General features: G+C 38.1%; 1 protein-coding gene across 1 annotated transcript in view; it reads left to right on the forward strand.

Annotated features, from left to right (window-relative positions):
- The window catches only part of LOC105258312, a 51232-nt gene extending 35531 nt beyond the window's left edge, over positions 1-15701 (forward strand). Inside the window, exons 5-9 of the mRNA XM_011269498.2 lie at positions 13414-13581; positions 13857-14062; positions 14216-14378; positions 14657-14839; positions 15007-15701. Coding sequence (XP_011267800.1) covers positions 13414-13581; positions 13857-14062; positions 14216-14378; positions 14657-14839; positions 15007-15210 — 924 coding nt within the window. The 3' untranslated portion in view covers positions 15211-15701. The remainder of the gene's footprint in view (positions 1-13413; positions 13582-13856; positions 14063-14215; positions 14379-14656; positions 14840-15006) is intronic.
- The last annotated feature ends 3051 nt before the right edge of the window (positions 15702-18752 follow it).

The raw sequence follows: 18752 nt of genomic DNA on the forward strand, positions 1-18752 counted from the left end.
TATAGGCCCGGAGATTATAAAAATCTGTGATAGCTGCAAAATGTACAAATAAAATTTCTCGAGGATCCACGTCACTTGAGGCATGGGCGGCTATAATTTTGCGCTCTTACGCGCCGTATAATCATTGGCGTAAGGAAACGTCGTGAGAAAGAACTCGTTGATGCTCAACGTGGTCATCTCGTGATTATCTTGTCCACATGCCGCGACTGATGTATCTTTGGTACTCTGGAATTAATGATCGACTTTCACTTCTTTCGTTTCCCCGAAACAAATATCAACTTCTCCACCTTTTCAATACCACTGATAACGATTTTCCTCTTTTTTTAGCTTGAAAAAAAAAAAACATAATTAATTACAATAAATTTAAAGTCAAACGGGGTACAAATAAAATAAATAACTAAAAAAATAATATAAATAAAATAAAATAAATAAATAAAATAAATAATATTGATTATACAATAAAATTAAATTTTCACATTCTATGATCATTTCATTATAAGTACGTTTTTTAATGATTTTATATGCTAATGTATCTTTCTCTCTCTCTTTCTCTTTCTTTAAACAGTTAGACTTTAATGTCCTCCGTCAAATATGGCAGATATATGATTATAGAGATAACGGGTGCGCAAAATATTTTTATAACATCATTTGTACAAAGAGTAATGACAAAATAATGATTATCATAACGGGCATTTTGCTCATCATATATGCATGCGGGGCGAACAGATTTAGTTAACGGATGTCTTGCATCTTATTTCGCGTTCATCGCTTCGATTGAACGAGATAAAGTCGGGAACGAGCAGTTCAATCGAAGTGTCCGATTCCTCGAAGTAGAACTTACTCGGTCGCACTCTTGAGTGTGCGCTCTAATGACATCCTCCTCTTTTGCGCTTTGGCAAAAAGTCACGTACGACATTTTAATGCACTCTAATGCGTCTCTGTCATGGCGGATTACGCCTCTAATAGTAACACCGTTACGCTGTCCGTTACGTTTTCACGAAAGCGCAAGGTCACCGCACCCGGGAAAGATTGATTCACTTTACGATGCGATAAATGAAGATCGCGAAGAATGATAAACGAGATTTGTATCAATCGTTGTATCATGCTCTTTCATTATCCTGATAATCATCGAGTTTAGCAATTAAGTTTTGCTCGTAAAACGCCAAACGTAACGATCCTATGAGTTTTTAGCTTGTAAACTTAATATATATTTAATTTTTATGTTGATGTGAGCGATATGTAATGGAAGATTTGAGAAGGATCACTCAATGGTAACTATAGATCGCTAAGATTAGGGCAATTTCGGTTGAATTGAGCATCACTGTTGTATACGAGAGTGCAAGGTTCTGCGAACCTTGTAAGGGTCGGAGAAGAAGCTGCCCGCTTTCTGCTCCCAGTGGATAAAGCCGAGATGGTGCGTCCACTCCGGGAATGCCTCTTTAAACGACCTATTGTTCTGCGGTTTAAGTCGCGCGAATCTAAATGCGGCCTTGTGGACTTCCCATTAACTTGGCGAATATTCTTGACGTACTTTGAAACAGGCGGATTGATAAGTTTTAAGGTAAAAACTTTCACTTGTAAATCGTTCTTACTCAAATAAGCAACGATCGAAGTAACAAACAAAGTCGATATATTTACGTTGAGTGTACACAGAGAAAAATGTATACTGTATTCAAGTAAATATTATTTATTTTAAGTATATCATAAGTTTGTATATCCGCAAATATATCATAAGTTCACCACAAGCATTAAATTTCATTGAATATATTCTGAATTTTAGTAAGTGCAGTATTTTAGTGAAGAATATTAAATTAAAACAAAAATTTGGTTTGTTTACTACAAGAATTGACATAAAATAAGCTTGATTTTTCTTTGATACAACTTTACAATATTCTTGAAGAAAAAATAAATTCTTCTTTTGAGTACATGATAATGAGATTTTCTAACACTTGTGATGAATATTTTAAGACTATTATCAAGAATATATTCTTTGTTGAAGAAAACTATTACTTAAAAAAAGAAAAATAAACTGAGTATCGCTTTTCTTGGCAGTAGAATGATATTTTTCTCTGTGTATCTTGTAGAAATTATAGTTCACCAGAGTCGAGAGAGAATTATTTCTGAAATTAATTGCCTCCTATGAAGATATTAAATAAATTTTCGTCGATATATGCAATTTTATTTCTTCTTTTTGAGAATCACTGTATACAAATACGCGACACGCTCTTGAGAGTGTATTATAGGATTAACGTGTAGATCCTCTCAACTTCGTTAACCTCTGACTGAGGGTGAACAGGCCGCCGCGTCGCGTCGGCCAGTTTTTCAAGTTACCGAGGACGATTATTCGCAAGGATACCCTCGCCCATAACTTCACGGCGGGATCCTCTTTTAGCAGAGGGACTTGCCTGGCGCCCCTTTTCTCTCTGGCAACGCTCCAGTGCCATCGATCCTCGTCGCTTCGAGAAGACAAGGAGGCAACAATGCTGACGCTGAGACAAGCCGATCGTGCATTATTCAGAATACCGGACTCTGAGCGTTATTCCAATGTTTTCTAGCTCTTTTTACAAGCCTTTATGCTTCTTCAGTAGAAGCTTTGAAGCAAAGCTGTCTTGCTTGACTGAAGAATCAAACTTAAATACAGGAAACTTAAATAAAGCAAAAGCAACTTAAATAGAGGACAAACTTAAACAGAGGAAAAATCAATAGCAATCATTTTGTTTCTTTATATATTAATTATAAAACTCATATTTATTGATATAATTTTCTTCTATTTTATTATCTCATATTTATTATCAAAGAAATATTGATAGCTTTCGTATATATTGTTGGATTTATAAAATAATAAATAATAAAATACACTAAAGTATCATTATTTGAGAAATCTTTCTCACTCGCGCACTCGCGTTACCGGATATTTCTCCCTTTCCAAGGAAAGCGATCCATAGTCATCTGTGTGATCGAGGTTTCCCATAAATCCACCGGATAAACTATCCGGAAGATCAGAAACCTCGACCCGGACCAGCCGCGGTCGAGGTTCAGAGATTAAGTTATACGTCGTGACGGTTATAGCTGGGATTTATGCTGGATCTTGGGCGTGCAGGAAGTGTACGGTCGAGATGTGGAAGAGAGGAGAGAAGAGTTCGGATCTCGACGGGATATCTCTCCCACGATTATTCAATACCGATGCTCGCGGAAGAGTCGCCGCTTCAACCCCGTGATATCTCATACATATATATAACCGCGGAAGAGCAGCCATTTAATTTTCCGCGAGCAAATCCCCGGCAAAACGATCATTCCGCGTAGAACAAGAAGCTCGCTGGCTACCGATCTCGTAGATGTGAGCGCTGAGGCAGCAACTCTTGGTCGGACTCGAAGAAATTGCGCATCGTTGGCTGTCGGCTCGGTTCGACCTGACTGATCCATCCGTGCATTAGTTATCCCAAAGAATTTGCCCGGAGCCTGGAACGTGCGCGGAAAAAATCGCGCGTGAGGTAAAACGCGGAATGTTTATGGCGAAATGGCTGAAGCCAGGCTGAAGGCAGTCTTCCGAGCCTCGAGAACTGATTTTCTCGTTTATCGAGTTTCTAAAGTTGCATGGTATCTCGTCTGGTCTAAAACTGTTATTAATTACTATAAGTATTATAAATATTTTATATATTTGTGCAGAAAAAAATTTAAAAAAGATCGATCACTTTATTAGTTATTTCAAAGAGGCTAATATAGCAAGATTATTGCAGTAATAGAGCAGCTATTGGAATGTATCCAAGAGATTGTATGGAATGCTAAATCCAAGTGGGAAATTTAAAAGGTTTTATACTGGTCACACTAGTCTGTACATTTTCAAAGCGATCGATAAATTAGCTAGGTAAACGAAGAAAATGAGCGAAATTATTCTCGCAGATAAATCTCCAGCGAGAACTCGTAGGCAAATCGGCGCAGGCTAATAACACTTGTAAAGGGCCGTTTCGCGCAATTACATAAATCCGCGCGTCTAAGCGAAAAGTAGTCATTGCTGTGTATAGGCAATACTTAAGCGCTATAAGCGTTGGTAACCAAGGTCATTCAGTCTCATAAGCATACTTTCTTGGACAATGAGAATGGCGATCTATGGTTCATAAATATGTTGTTCGAGAAAAACGCGCTGTAAATGTTGATTACGAATATGAAAAATGATAAAAATTTCCTTGATCGAGACTTTACTCCGAGGATCCATCAGAATAGAATCCATAAGAAATGTCGAATGTCTCGGATATTTTTCTTGACCAACCGTAATATTGAGCACAGCTGTTAAATTTTATATTCATTATTCAAGTATCTGAGATAACGGTGACTGTACGATTTATGCGAAGGCATTAATAATCGTGAGATCATCGATGTTTTCAGCTAAAAGGCAAAACACATACACGTCCGTATTTTCATCCATATTCATATAAAACATGCGTCACTGAATTGAAAGGCCGGTTTCAAGAGGCTTTATAAAAGTACGTAAGTGGCGAGAAGATGACGAAATCTTGGCAAAACAAATTAAAGAATCATCAAGTATATTGGTCCATTAAAGAGCAGAGTGGTTGGCCAAGTACGTTGAACGAGGCTTAAAAGGAAGGCGGATTAAAAAACGATTGGCCAGCAAGACCGGATGAATCAGGCGAGAGATGTCTTTGGGAAAAAGCGACGAGAGCTGCGAAAAGAAAAGTGTCAAGACTAAGAAAGGGAATAATAATTCGTGACGGCCAAGTATGCTGAAATCATTTTCCCGAGCTTCTCGCGTCATTAACTCGTGCAACTCGCCGAAGCGGCATCTCTCCGCGTTTCGCTTCCTATTCTTCCTTTTCGTCGTTAACTCGTTTCTTGCCCTGAACTTGAATCCATCTTTTCCCTTCGGCTTCGCTTCAACGTACCTTCCGTGTTCCATCGGCCGTGGACCTCCCTCTGAAGGAGAAGGTCGTTGCGCAGCTACGGTAGCCGTGTTTGCGTGATGATGAACTGCTTGCTACTTCGCGGTAGTAGAAGGCAATTGGAAGTAAGGAGGATTCGAGGAAATTGTAGTAATTCTGATACGACGTATCTACGGAGGTAAGGTCTAATTAGATAATTCTAACTACGATAGCTCACCGCTCAGATAATCTTTGGAAAAATATATCTTTGATATTCTCTCATGATATCTCTTGTTGTAGAAATATATTTCCAATCTCGTATACAATTAATTTTTGTAAAGAAGAAAAGAACGAATCTTTAAGGATTTTTATCAGATATAAAAATGATTGAATTTGTTTTAATTAATTCGAATTTTGTTTGATTTTCGCAAGTTTCTAAGACGCAGCGCAGAGATATATCTAGAGACAACATTGTCGATGAATATTAAACGTGAAAGTGACAAGAATACACGGCTTTTGTCGCGACGATGGACGAGACAGGCGTCGAAAAGACGGTCATCCGAAAATGTCGATGACGCCAACGTTTGCTCACCGCGTGAAAGTGCGAGTATGTTGCAAAATCGCGACTCTGTCAGCCTCTCGGTAACAAGAGGCGGCTCGTGTGAGAAACGTAGGTGGTTAATGTCACGCGGATTTCACCTTGTCTAGAAGTATCTCGCAAACGAGGGACAGACGCCTCCACAAGAAAAAATCCAATTTAAGCTTTGCCCGAGGGGAAAATCCAGCGAGGTGGGCGCGCCTCAAGAAACTCGATTTCTTATGATACTTCTCAAGGACACGCGAGAGAGGTCGCAATATCGTCTCGTCATCCACCGAATAAAACCACCCACGCAAATACCAATTTCGGGGCATCTCGCCTACGCGATTCGACTCTTTCGTCCCGAAAATTAGAATTAATTGTGTTTCCATCGTGTGAATCCTGCTTGCCTATATAAAATAAAATTGCGCCCACACGCGTGTCTGCTTCTTTCGCGATATTCAGTAGTTTAAAAAATGTAACTCTATCAATTCTGTTTTTAATACGTCTGCAATTTTTATTTTTTATTCGTATTCTCGGTATTCTGTTTCAGTCAATTGTCGAGTTGTGCTATTTCTTTCGCAAGTAATGTTATGCAAGATGTTCTACAAACATTATTTTTACCGTCGTCGTCAACGGTAACTTTGTCATTTTCTTACATCATGGCAGATGTCACATGCATGCCGCAATGTTACATTCTTCATTAGTACGCATCGCGAACCGTTTTTGAATTTCATTGACATACTTCTATGTAAAGCTGGACTGTGTAGTTTGACCAAAGCATAATAATTAATACGTAACTATGTGTACCGATTACGTCAATAGAAACTTTTCTTCTTGCTATTTTCTTTGCATTGCAATAAGGTACGAATACAACTTTAAATTCTTATGCAATTTTTTCACGAATACAACTTTAAATTCTTATGTATTTTTATTATTCTTTTTTTATTTCTTTTTTTATAATAGAAGGGAGCAACTTGCCAATTTATTTATTAAAAATCCGTGACATTTCTTCACCTCACTTGCACAAAGAGTGAATTATTAATATCGAGAAAGATGCTCCTACAAATTGTACAAAGCTCGCATGTATGAAAGTATAAAAATCGCTAGAAAGTGTCTGAAGAGTCCTCGTCAGACGTAGACAGTAAGACGTAACGATGATCACGTTGATTAAGTGACGAACATTTCATACTTCTCTTTTCTTCGATCATTCATACTTGTCATCTGCCAATGTATATTTTTTTCTCTCTTTCTCTCTCTCGGAAAGACCGCACCTAATAATTATACAAGCTAACTAACTGGCTGCGTGTTACCGTTAACCGCGATGCCGATCATCGGTTTTACTGCGTAATTAATGGCAATGTATAGCGGATAAAATAATTTGACATGCTATTCGTCGCGATTACATCGTACGTGAATTCCTGCAGGGAAAAGCAGAAAGGGAAAAATCCTCGCGCGCAGGATTCGCGCGAATCCTATTTACGCGCGTGGCTATTTTTAGCGATGCGCGCATATTTCGAGCGGGGGATTCCGAGTCGCGAAATTCCGAGACATTCCACCGAGGGATGTTGTGCGTGGGATATTGGACGGAACCGTCTAACGAGCGACGCAAACATCGGCCGCTTGATCCGTGGCATTTTTTCACGTTTCGCGCGTTTCCGCCACAATACCAGGAGCTGATCGTGCGCTGGTCGTATGATTTCATCTCTTAACGCATCGCTATTTCCGTTGACGTGACTGCCGTTGTCATCGGGGGAATTTTTTTACACTTTATAGAAAACGCCTCCGTAAAGGCATTTTTTAAATAATTTCTTCGTGACTAAATTTTAATTATAATCTTTTATGTTATCATACGAGAAAAATAGAAGAAAGATACATACATGTATATGTATATGTGACATATATAAAATATTAAAAGAATTTTGTCGCGAAATAAAAGGTAAATAAATTGAACTTGTTTTTAAAATAATTCTCTTTCAATTTTAATTGGTTTAAAATGGCTCATTTTTCATCGCGTCTTCTCACGCGAGAACACAGTTCGGTGTGGGAAAAGCCACAAGGTCATCGATGATCAATTTCCTCTTTGATGATGGACGCGTGTCTTAGCTGTCGTGTGTTACCTGAACATTCCAAGTGTCGTGATCGCCGGGGTTACTATCAGAAGTTCGTACGTCGCTGCCATGAAAGAGAAAGAGAAAGACGGGACGAGCGTTGCAGTCAGCCGGTGCCGCTGCAGCTGCAGCTGCAATCGCCGCCGCCGCCGCCTGCTGAACTGACCGGGCGTCGAACCCGAGAAATGTTCCGCGAGAGATGTATCGTAATAAGTGCACCAAGTGCCCTACGGGCAGGGCGAGTCCCGGGAGAGGATGCCCGTCGTCGATCGTGCGAATCCATTTGCATTTATCCACGCGAGACTTCTCTCTCTCGCCTTTGACAGCGACCTGTCGCGTAACTCGCTAACTTTTTACCGATGAATTTCGCTCGACACGTTTCGACATAGATCTCCCGATAGACACTTTTCGCACGCACGCGATCTTCCATTAAAGTTGTATCGACGGCTGACCGCAAGCTCGCAGAAAAACCTGTGATTTTCCAATCACGGATCCCGTTAGTCGCTCGACGAGGGAAAGATTCCCTCCTCTCGCCGAGGGACATTAGCGTGCGGCACGATCGTCGTCACGTAAATCATAGACAGAAAGACAGAAGATGCCCTCCGTTTGCATGCATGCGCCGTCTTGCTTCTGCCGGTTGCGGTAGGAGGAAATTACCTTGGCTAATAAGAAGTTTAGCGGCTTCCTGGTTTACGCGAAATTAACGTTACGGTATACATAAATTTTTATCTCCCCTCTATACGCGTGCAGTGCACTGCATTTTAATCGCAATCATTTTTACGAGTTGCAACGCGAATCGCAACTTTTATGCACATTTTATACGAAAATTTTTATTTATGCAAAATTGCTGAATAATTTTTTTTATTACTTTTCGTCGCGACTGATGTTTATTAACATAAGTCTAATTTATTAACGAATATATAATGCAAAGTTGAAATTTTAATACATATGTACGTTTTTTTTATTTGTCGTAAATCACGTATCCTTTGCGCAACTTCCTGATTCGCAAATTTGACTGCGTGCCACGTTCGCTGACGTAAATTCTCGCAAGAAATATATGCGTACATCGTACGAACATTCTATTAACATGACCGACGTGGGGAAATGAACAGAACCGCGTATGCAACGCTATACAACGGATGCGAAATTCTCTATGACAGTTTACTATACGCGCGCATGAATTATAATTACATGTATTCAACCTCCTGGACGGATGAGGGAATGTGCCGCGGATTGTATAGCTTGCAGCGGATGCAGCGAGAAGTCGATGTTTTAGCATGCATCTTCTCTCGGGTGCCGTTACCTTCTGTTTCGCATCTCCGGGAAGTATCCTAATAAATACGTGCAAGTGCGTTACGATATATCGTACTATTATATAATAAAGAAAACCATATTTATATTCATAAGTGATGCAGAAAATACAACGTTCAAAATACATTTTTAGGATAAAATTCTGAAACACATGTGTATATATTTATTATATATTTATAACAAGTATATATATATATGTATTTATTTTTTTTTTCAAATAAATTGAACAAGCTCTCTCTCGAAACTATATCTTTAACGACAAATATATATATATACGCTCGTAACATTACGAAACTATGTTACATCTACGTGCCACGTTACGTTAAGTATCATGTGTAAGAGACTCGCGAGAGCATTAATAATAATGACGAAAAGGCGGTGCTGATGAGTCGGTTGATGAGCCAATTTGCATGAGAACCTCTTAGCTACTGTACCCTCTTACTGTACCCTCTATTCATGCCAGAGGGCAGAAAGTGGATGTCCGTAATAGACTGCCTCCCTCTCGAGCCTTTTAGCAGATCCACTCTCGTGCAGGTCGAATGATCATCCCGCGGTCGCGTAGGCAATAATGATCGCTCCGAGTAACCGATGAGCTTAGCTACTTATACTAGGAAAGAAGAAGCACGATTGAAAAGTTCATCCCCTCCAGAGATCGCGAAGACCAAAACTCGAGAACTAGGATGGCAAAATTCTCCGAGTGCTCGTGTGACTTCGCGATTTATTTAATCGTAACGAGAGAAAAATCACGATGGAGAAACGCATATAAAAGTGTCTCGTTATCATCGAGAGATCGCTGGAACGATATTAACGATGACGAGAGAAGATACTATTACATGAAGGATAACGACTCATTTGGGACCCTACAAAAAACACTGTTAATCGCTATCTTTTTTGTCGAGTACTCTAATGTATCATTAATACGGCTATTCCGCGCTTCTTCTCAGATTATTGGAGTTCGAAACGATAAAGAGACCGCCGCGCGCCGATAATGGCGTAAGACTCGCAGTCAAGTAGGCGTCAAGTAATACCTGACATTAGAGTGATCTTCGCTCCTATGCATTCACTATGCTGTCGTGTACATGCGAGTGCACGTGTAGGACGTTTGCGCACGTCCTTCTGTGGATCCACATCCCTTGTCTTTTTGTTCGTCGTGTACTACCTTCCCCGTCGTATCCTTACGCACATCAAGCGGCAAACATCGCGAGATGCGCGGATGGAGGGTCCTTGGAGGATCCTTGGCATCGGCGCGGGGTCCACGAAAATTTTCATCGACTTACAAGATACACATTGTACGTATAGTAAGTGCGAGATGAATCGCGTCAGAGGGCAAAGGGTGCGACACGCAAAACACCTATCATGGTAGATCTGACGTGGGGCATCTCTCGAGGAGAGACGCTGATTCACGCGTGAAACGTGCGTGTTCATCGATCGTGGATCGTCAGAGATGATGGATATGTACATACGATAATGGATACAGCTCAAAGGGATGTCCGTAAATTGCATGTACAAAGCATACGTATTTGCGCAAGACGTACTTCAGCAGCGTGCGTGCCGTATACTTTAGACGTCCGGATATATTTCGAGTCCCGCGTGAAAATCAATTTCTCCGCGAAACCGGTAAATACGTAATATCATATTAATTGAGAAGAATCGTCTGATGATCTCATCCGGCAATCGACTTGACAATTTGACTTGATTGAGGAATCACGACGAGTTTTCTCGAATATCTCAGAATCAAAATCGAAGGTCTTGATCTGTCAGAGATTCAAGAAATAATACTCGCCACAATTGTCGAAAGCAGTTGATAACAATACAACAATTAAAGAATTAATTTATGTATGTGTATTCGAGAATGTATGTCTGAGGAATAGTTATCGAGATAAAAGATCTTGCAATAAATGTATTCTGTAATTAATTTCCGCAAGAAGAGAAGCAATTTATCGCTTCGTGTTGGTTGAGGATATTCATCGGAGGCATTCAATGTCAAAAATACCTTGGCGTGTTTCTACCATTCAGAGGAGAGAAAAGGGGGAATAAATATCTCTATACACGATTCAGGAAGAGTGATCGCGTATATGAATGCAAATGAATTGAAATTCCTTGAAGTTGAAACCTAAAGAGAGTTACATGATTTGTAGACAACATAACGATCGGATAACGATTTTTTTTCTACAACGAAAAGAATCTTTCAAAATTCAAAGTTTTAATCGATAATAATTTATTAAATTGAATGATATTAAATAATAAAAATATTAATTAATAATTGACATCCGAAAAATATATATACTTGACATTACAAATTCTTTAAAAAGTATACATTGAGACGTACATGAAATTTTAAAAAGACGATACTTTTTTTAAGGAGCCTGAATTACTTCTGAGATCGGTCTAAAAATATGAAAACGTAAACTCGCAGAGCCTTATAAGGGTGGCCGAGAATGTGGCAAGAATCAAGGAGAGAACCCGATGATAAAAGTATCCATCTTTTTGCTTCACGAACCCGTATCGCATGACAGTGTCCTGCTATTGGTGCGTATGGTGGTATGCAATAGAAAGGAAAAAAAGGGACCGGTCACAGGACCGTAATCGGGGGGGGGGCACCGGGCCCCGCCTCGTGCGTTCTTCCCTCTACCGTAATAAAGCTGCCGGAGATCCCCGCTTGCCGGTTGCTAGGTGGGTGTGCGAAACGTGTAAAGTCGACGATCTGACGTTTCTCTGGGCTCTCTCGGGCCGATGCACCGCAGATTGCGAGTATCCTTGCTGAGGTCGAACGTTGAGAGGCTCCGCCGAAGGTCGTTGCCTGCTCGATATACTCTGTGCTCGTCTAGGAATCCACAACATCAGCCCGTTCGCTCGCTCCCCTGACTCGATTGCGAGAGAGATTAAGGATCTCTACTTTGTTAAATATTGTTCTCCCTAATCAAAAAATCTTTTCAATACATTAAAATAATTTTTCATCTTGCACTAGTAAAGAAAGCGAGACGCAGCAAAGAAAAAAAACGATTATTTATGCCTTTTATTTCGCTACTTTTTCTCTGTGACTTTAATAAACTTTATTAATGTTCACTATAGAGATTTTTGCGTATTTTCTGCGATTTGCTATATTAATAATACACATACACATATACTGATCTTTTTCTTTTTGTCTTTAACATATGTGTAAAAATTAATAGATGAAGAAATAAATTTGACGCAACATATGTATCATCGATGATTGTGATATGATTCACTCGTAAATTTCACCAAAGTAAGTTAAATGTGACATGAGCATCAATTTTCTATGCAAATATATAACATCGACGAATATAGTCCATAGTTTATATAATAACAGCGAATTATGCATTACACCCATGATGTTATACCAAGTGGAAAATTAATTTTATCATTCCATTGCACATTATTACCGAATAGTCAGTATGTGTCCACTTCCAAGGATAACCAAGTTCGAGACTTCCTTTCGATTCTCGTCGAGGACGATCGGTCTTTAAGGACGATGATTATCCATTTGATTACATTCATTGTCCGCGGAACTGGCAGGAAACTCTTCGATTACGGATACCCTCATTAGTGAGCACCGCCGACATTAATGACGGTTGTCTGCCAACACAGACAATTATTAGAATCCGATCGTTGATATCTGGAGAAGGACTTGTTCGGGAAAGAACTTAAATACCTACGCTAAGAGGAAATGATGCAAAAGGACATCATAAATTAAACGAAAACTTGATTTAAATGAGACTCATTCTTTACACGATGAAATCAGAAGTGGAAACGAGATTTAGCCTTCACTAAGAGAGGCATTATGATAAAATATTAAATAACTTCGAAAAAATATAATAAATTGAGAGAAATATTTTCAACGCTTGAAAAATAATATAACATTTACTCATCGCGAAAAGAAAACAGTTTTTAGCGCTGTAGCTGAAAGATCAATCTTCAGACGAGGAGTATTTTTAGTTTCTCGAAGAGAGGCGGACCTCCATCCTTCGTAAGGGAGATCCGAAGAAAGCACAATGGCGAAGGTAAAGTCCACGAGGGAATAGCGAGAATGTAAATTACATGTAGGTATTCCCTTTCTGGATATCTCGGACGAGCGAGACGGAATCGAGAGGAGAAGGAGCAGCGGTCCGGTTTTTGCTGGCGGGGTGCAAGGACAGGCGACGGCTGTTGCTGCTGCTGCTGCAATATTGAAAGTGGCCAGAAGAGAAACGTGACCGCGTATTACTATACGCTCCTTGAAAAGATAGTAAAACGTAGACACCGTCGTATAGATTGCGACATTCGCGGCACCGAAACACGGATACGCAGCGGTCGACCAAACAATGGCCAGTGTTCTCACACACCTCGATTTAACGTTTTGAACATTTTGACGTCATTTGGCCATCGATTTGCGAGTTCTTTTATCTTTAAATAATCCTTAAATAAAGAGATAAATCAATCACATAATTAAAGATAGAAATGTTTCTCGCAGTATTTATTTTCTGATCTTTGCGGGGAATTTAGAAATGACACTCATGATTTTGTTGCCTTTGTTTCGCAGGACGACGGTGGTATAGAGTACTTTAACACCATCGTGGTGCAGCCACACCTGAAGCTGGTCACGAACCAGGGCAGAGGTTTTCACGTGAGATGTAGATACCAGACTCGCGACAAAGTTGTAACGAACGACCAGACCCATGTGTCCATGCTGCAATCTCTACCGTTGCAGGTAAGAAAATGGTTTGCATTTAAGATAGCCTTCTCTGAAAGAATTTTTATCAGGCAAACTTTCGCCAATTAATTAAAACATCTCGCTTCGCGTTTCGTTCTGTCGATGAACTTTGATAAAACCAGTCTCAGTAAAATTATGCTGATAACTTGACAGTATTCGTGAAGTTAGTATCTAAATATCTCTGTACAAGTATCTGGTATAAGTTTAATGTAAATGAATGTGTAATAGATCAAAATAAAATATTCATAAACTGTCAATTTCTGCCAATACAGGCGACCGCGCCAATGCCGGGATGCACGATGAAGATTTTTAGCGGCGATCCAACGCAGCATCACGTGGCGGAGAACGTGAAAATCGGCGATCCCTTGACCCTGGTCATTAGCATCGACAAACAAGAGATGTTCGGTCTGAAGATCTCCGACTGTCTGGTCCGCGATGGTCTCGGATGGGGTGAACAACGGCTGATAAACGACGAAGGGTAAGTTAGAGCAGTACGTGATATGGAAATAATTTTAATAAGATGAGAAATTTTTTTTAATAATAAAGAACAGAAAATAGCGATGTGTCAAATGAAACAATCGATCCATTTTGACTTCTTCTTTTTTTATTTAATATATTCATTCGTTTACAGTTGTCCAGTCGACGGTGAGATCATGGGACAGTTTACGTATAACGAGGACAAGACAGAGGCCAGGGTGAACTTTCAAGCGCACAAGTTCCCGTATACGGCGAGCGTATATTATCAATGCAACGTGAGACTCTGTATTAAGCATGATGGAGGATGCAGTAATACGGTACACAATCCTTATGATACATAAACGCATTAGCTCTAGCTCGAATAATGGCTCCATATAAAGATGATTAAGTACTATATTTATCCTCCTTTAATGGTTTTATAATATTTACTTTGTTCTATCACGATTATGCCATTAAATTTGTCTAGTGAATATGTTACATAAACGGAAACGTAGAGCATTACGTAATATCTGACCCTGAAAAAGAATATTCGAGTTTGATTGTTTTATGAAGACAAGTTAGAAATGAATATTTATTATTTATTCTTGATTTGCAGCCGCCGTTATGTAATTCGATAGCTAGACGACGTAGGGACACAATCAACGACAACGAGGTGAAGGGTGTCGAAGGTCTAGACGGCACCCCGGCCACAATTGAGGTCTACAGCGGTCTATATGTCAATGAAGCCTCGGACATTAGTTCCAAATCGGATTTCTCTGACGACGTCTTTAGAGAAAGGGTAACACAAAATAATAATCGATTTTTATTGCATTAAAAATATTGATAACTTTAAATCGCGCATTCTGTTTATTCTGGAATAGTAATTTAGAATAAGAACACTTTTGAAATAAAAAGAAATCAAATTTATATATACAATATCTTACTATTTTTTACGGTTTTCTTTAGGCTATCGATGATCCAAATACCATTTGCATATCGCAAAGGAGCTTCGCTATCGGGATCGCCATCGCCGGTCTCATACTTATGCTTGCAGTAGTGGCTGCTATTTTGGTACTGCTCGCAAAGAGACGACATAAGAGCGTCTCAACTACGGGATCGTCCATATACAGTGGACCATATACCAACACTGCCTACAGCCACAGTAGTTAAGTTCGCCTTGTTTAGCGCGGAATAAGCCTCAAGCCGAAGATCTGCGATTTTTCGTGGGATCTATATATATCTATAATCTACATACGAAATCTCAGCGGATCATAAGTCCAATCGATGAAAATTAATTTAGATTAAGTTACTTTCGACGCGAAGTTGATTCGACGTGACGACAATCGAAGCCACTCCGCGCGATATATAGTAAAACGAAACGCGAATCTCTTGCTCAACTGCCTCCTCTGCCCACTTCTTAATTCTATGTTTCATGATATTCTCAGCTAACAATGGCGGTGCTTCGAGATATCTGAGGAATTAACAATAGTTAGATTTTAAATATTTAGCTTTTCCATCTTTCTTCCTTTATACCATTTATACAACCTTTTTTCGAGAAACTTTTACAACAGAGAATTTCGATAATTCATGAATCTTTAACGAAGATTTATATCCAGATTTAGAATGATGCAATATTTGAATATGTAAATAAACTACATATATATTTGATACAATGCTATTAAAAATTGAAAGAAATATATAAAATATTTCTTACAATAAAAATAATATTTATCATAAGAAATGTTATAAAAAATAACATAATTATATTTTTACAAGAAAGAAGTTTTACACACGTTTTGTACAATATATTTTTATGTGAATGCATTATTAAGATTGTCTGAAACAAGAGTGCAAACAAATTTCTTGTTTTGAGGATAATCCGTTTGCTTTCACTATACAAAGAATCGTGCTAAAAACGTTGTATTTGAGTATCTATTCCGTCCGTGTAATGAATTGTATATCTTAGTGAAACTTTTAATTCTAATCGCGAATGCTAACGCATTAACATGCATTGACTCATTCCCGTCAAGGGTTATTTAACTTTCATATGTATGTATATATACTATATGCATACACGTATAAACTATACTGTACACTAGTCCGGTATACGCTATCCTACTTAACACATACCTAAACGCACTAAACACACAACACATATGCGAAAGCACCGTCCAGTTGCGCGGTCGTTTCGATAACTTAATTCGTATGTGAACTCAGTTAGATTTAAGTCATACTTATAGGCGTGAGTTTTCAAATAATTCAATCAAATACTCCAGTTTATCATTCAATGTTGTTAGCGTGTAATCGTTGATATTTCAGATGCCGATTATTTTTGCATCTTGCTTTAAATGTTTTCCAATTTTACATTTCCTTCTAATGCAAATCATGAATAATTAATTCTTACGAGATTTACTACACATAAAAAAGGAATACTAGTACCGATCACATAGTATATATTAATTAAAATTTCTTTAAATTCAATAATTTGTTGTAGCAATTAAATCGAAAGTTTTTTTTTTTCAAATGAATAATTTTCAATGAAACAAAAATAACAATAACTATACAATAATACTAATAAAAATAACTTACTAATTGATTATGTACTACAATAGTGCTATTTACGTAAAATATCTAATCATAATTGAAATACGAAAATATAATCGGAAATGCATTTACGATAAAGCTTTTTAAAAAAAAAATGTAATTACACGTGACTAAGATTCAATAAGATATGCACTGGTGCATAATAAGTTTCCGGTGAAGCTATGTATAAATGAACTCATTGAATGTCATGAACATTGTCGTCGTAGAAATGTTAAATACTTATCAAAACGAAATAGTAGAAACATAAGTCAATTAAAATTTGAAATTACATATTAATTATATATAAAAGATCTATCTTATATAGATTATTTGGAAGTCTACGACGATGCAGTGTGCGAATGAATGCGACATAAACACTCAGTATAAAAAGATTTTAATCCATTATAACGCTTAAACGTTACTATTAATTAGAGTAATTGAAACAAGATGCTGCTTCAATGTCGGTATTATAAATCCATTCGAAAATAAAGTAAGAACGAATACGAATTGCTTTCTAATGATGCACATTTCGAATGGTTTTGATCTAATACGAGAGATTACTGGAGATTACTGGATTTAATTAATAGAACTGAATAGAAGAAAATATATAAAACGAGAATACCGACATTAAGTAAGTACCATCTTGGATTGTTTAGATTTTAATTGACAAAGACAAGAAAAAAAACTCTACTGCCAAACGCAGTCGCGTAACTGGGTCCAACATGGTGATGGGTATATGTTTATAAATTTTATATTTTAGAGAGAAATCAACACGCGTAACGTTAACTCACAAAGCGCTAATACGCTATAAACCGTTCCCAGGAGCGGATTGTTGTGGTGTAATAATTTTTTGAATATGATAATGTATGCGACGACAGTTGTTCCGAATGGACCCTAGCGCGTCGAAAATGTAATATATTTTTTTCTTATACTCCCACTATCGTGCTTTGCCAAAAGCGGATAGTCTTTGCCCCGATCGATTTAAAGATTTTTTCTAAATGCGCTCATGCGATGTAAATAGAAAGTTAAAAGAAATAGTTTCAAAATTTATAAAAAATGTCTGTTTCACAGATTTTAACGGACATAGATAAATATATTTTTCAGTATTTTTTAGTATCTTAAGTTTCTTAACAACGTTTTGCATGTGGCAATCTCAAGGTGCCTTCTGCTTGACGTTACAAAGAGACAGACATTTGTTTTTATTTTAATTGATTAAACAGCCATTTTATAGCGTTTCTATTGCAAGTGAAACGTATCCTTAATGATCTTATAACACGAGCTTACATATATAGTTTACATACATTTTCTTTTTATTTCGACGCTAATAAATTGACGGCATCCAGTATTGGTTCCTAAAAAGTGCAATAACTTTTCGAAGCGTTGCGAGGGTCCGCGGAATTTCTGTCGAGGGTCGGAATCGCTCGGCGAACGGATCGCGTGTGATCTCTTGGCCGCGCCGTGGCATTGGTTCATAGTGATCATTGGGGACGAAGATGCCTGTAGAAATGCGTGATAGAATCTTTTTTTTCTTGATTTAAGGTAAACGCGAGTCCCGATATTCCCGCAATGTTCCTCTGGACCCTTGTCAAAAGAATCTACAACGAATTTGTGTAAATAATAAAAACTTAATAAAACTGGTATTATAAGACGACATTCTTCTTCAATGTTTTTTCACTTTATAATAGCTTAAAGTAAGCCTAAATGATACTTAGATTATAAGTAAACAATAGGATAAGCTAGGAACGCATGCGGAAGAGTGTCTCGAACACAGAAATGATCGATGTGAGCCGGCAAATTATCAAACGAGAGTGTCTCCTTTTTTTATTGAATTATATATATAATTCATTTTTGGAAAATATGATATAATATAACAAGAAATATAATTAGACTGACATGACTTCTATATCAAACATTTTTCCGGCTCTATGATGTTGTGCATTTCGGATGAGAATAATATAGCTCTTTATTTACGCCACAAAATTGTCAATTGCTTCGCTTTCTGTTCTCGTCACCCTCGCAATTATATTTACATACGGATAATTCAGGTCGGTTCTTCTTCGTCAATTCGCTCGCTTCTTTTTCTTGTTTCTCTCTTTATTTTTCTTCTCAATCAAAATCACATCTTAACA

The sequence above is a fragment of the Camponotus floridanus genome, unplaced genomic scaffold, assembly GCF_003227725.1.
Source record: "Camponotus floridanus strain SB8 unplaced genomic scaffold, Cflo_v7.5 scaffold2, whole genome shotgun sequence".
Lineage (NCBI taxonomy): Eukaryota > Metazoa > Arthropoda > Insecta > Hymenoptera > Formicidae > Camponotus > Camponotus floridanus.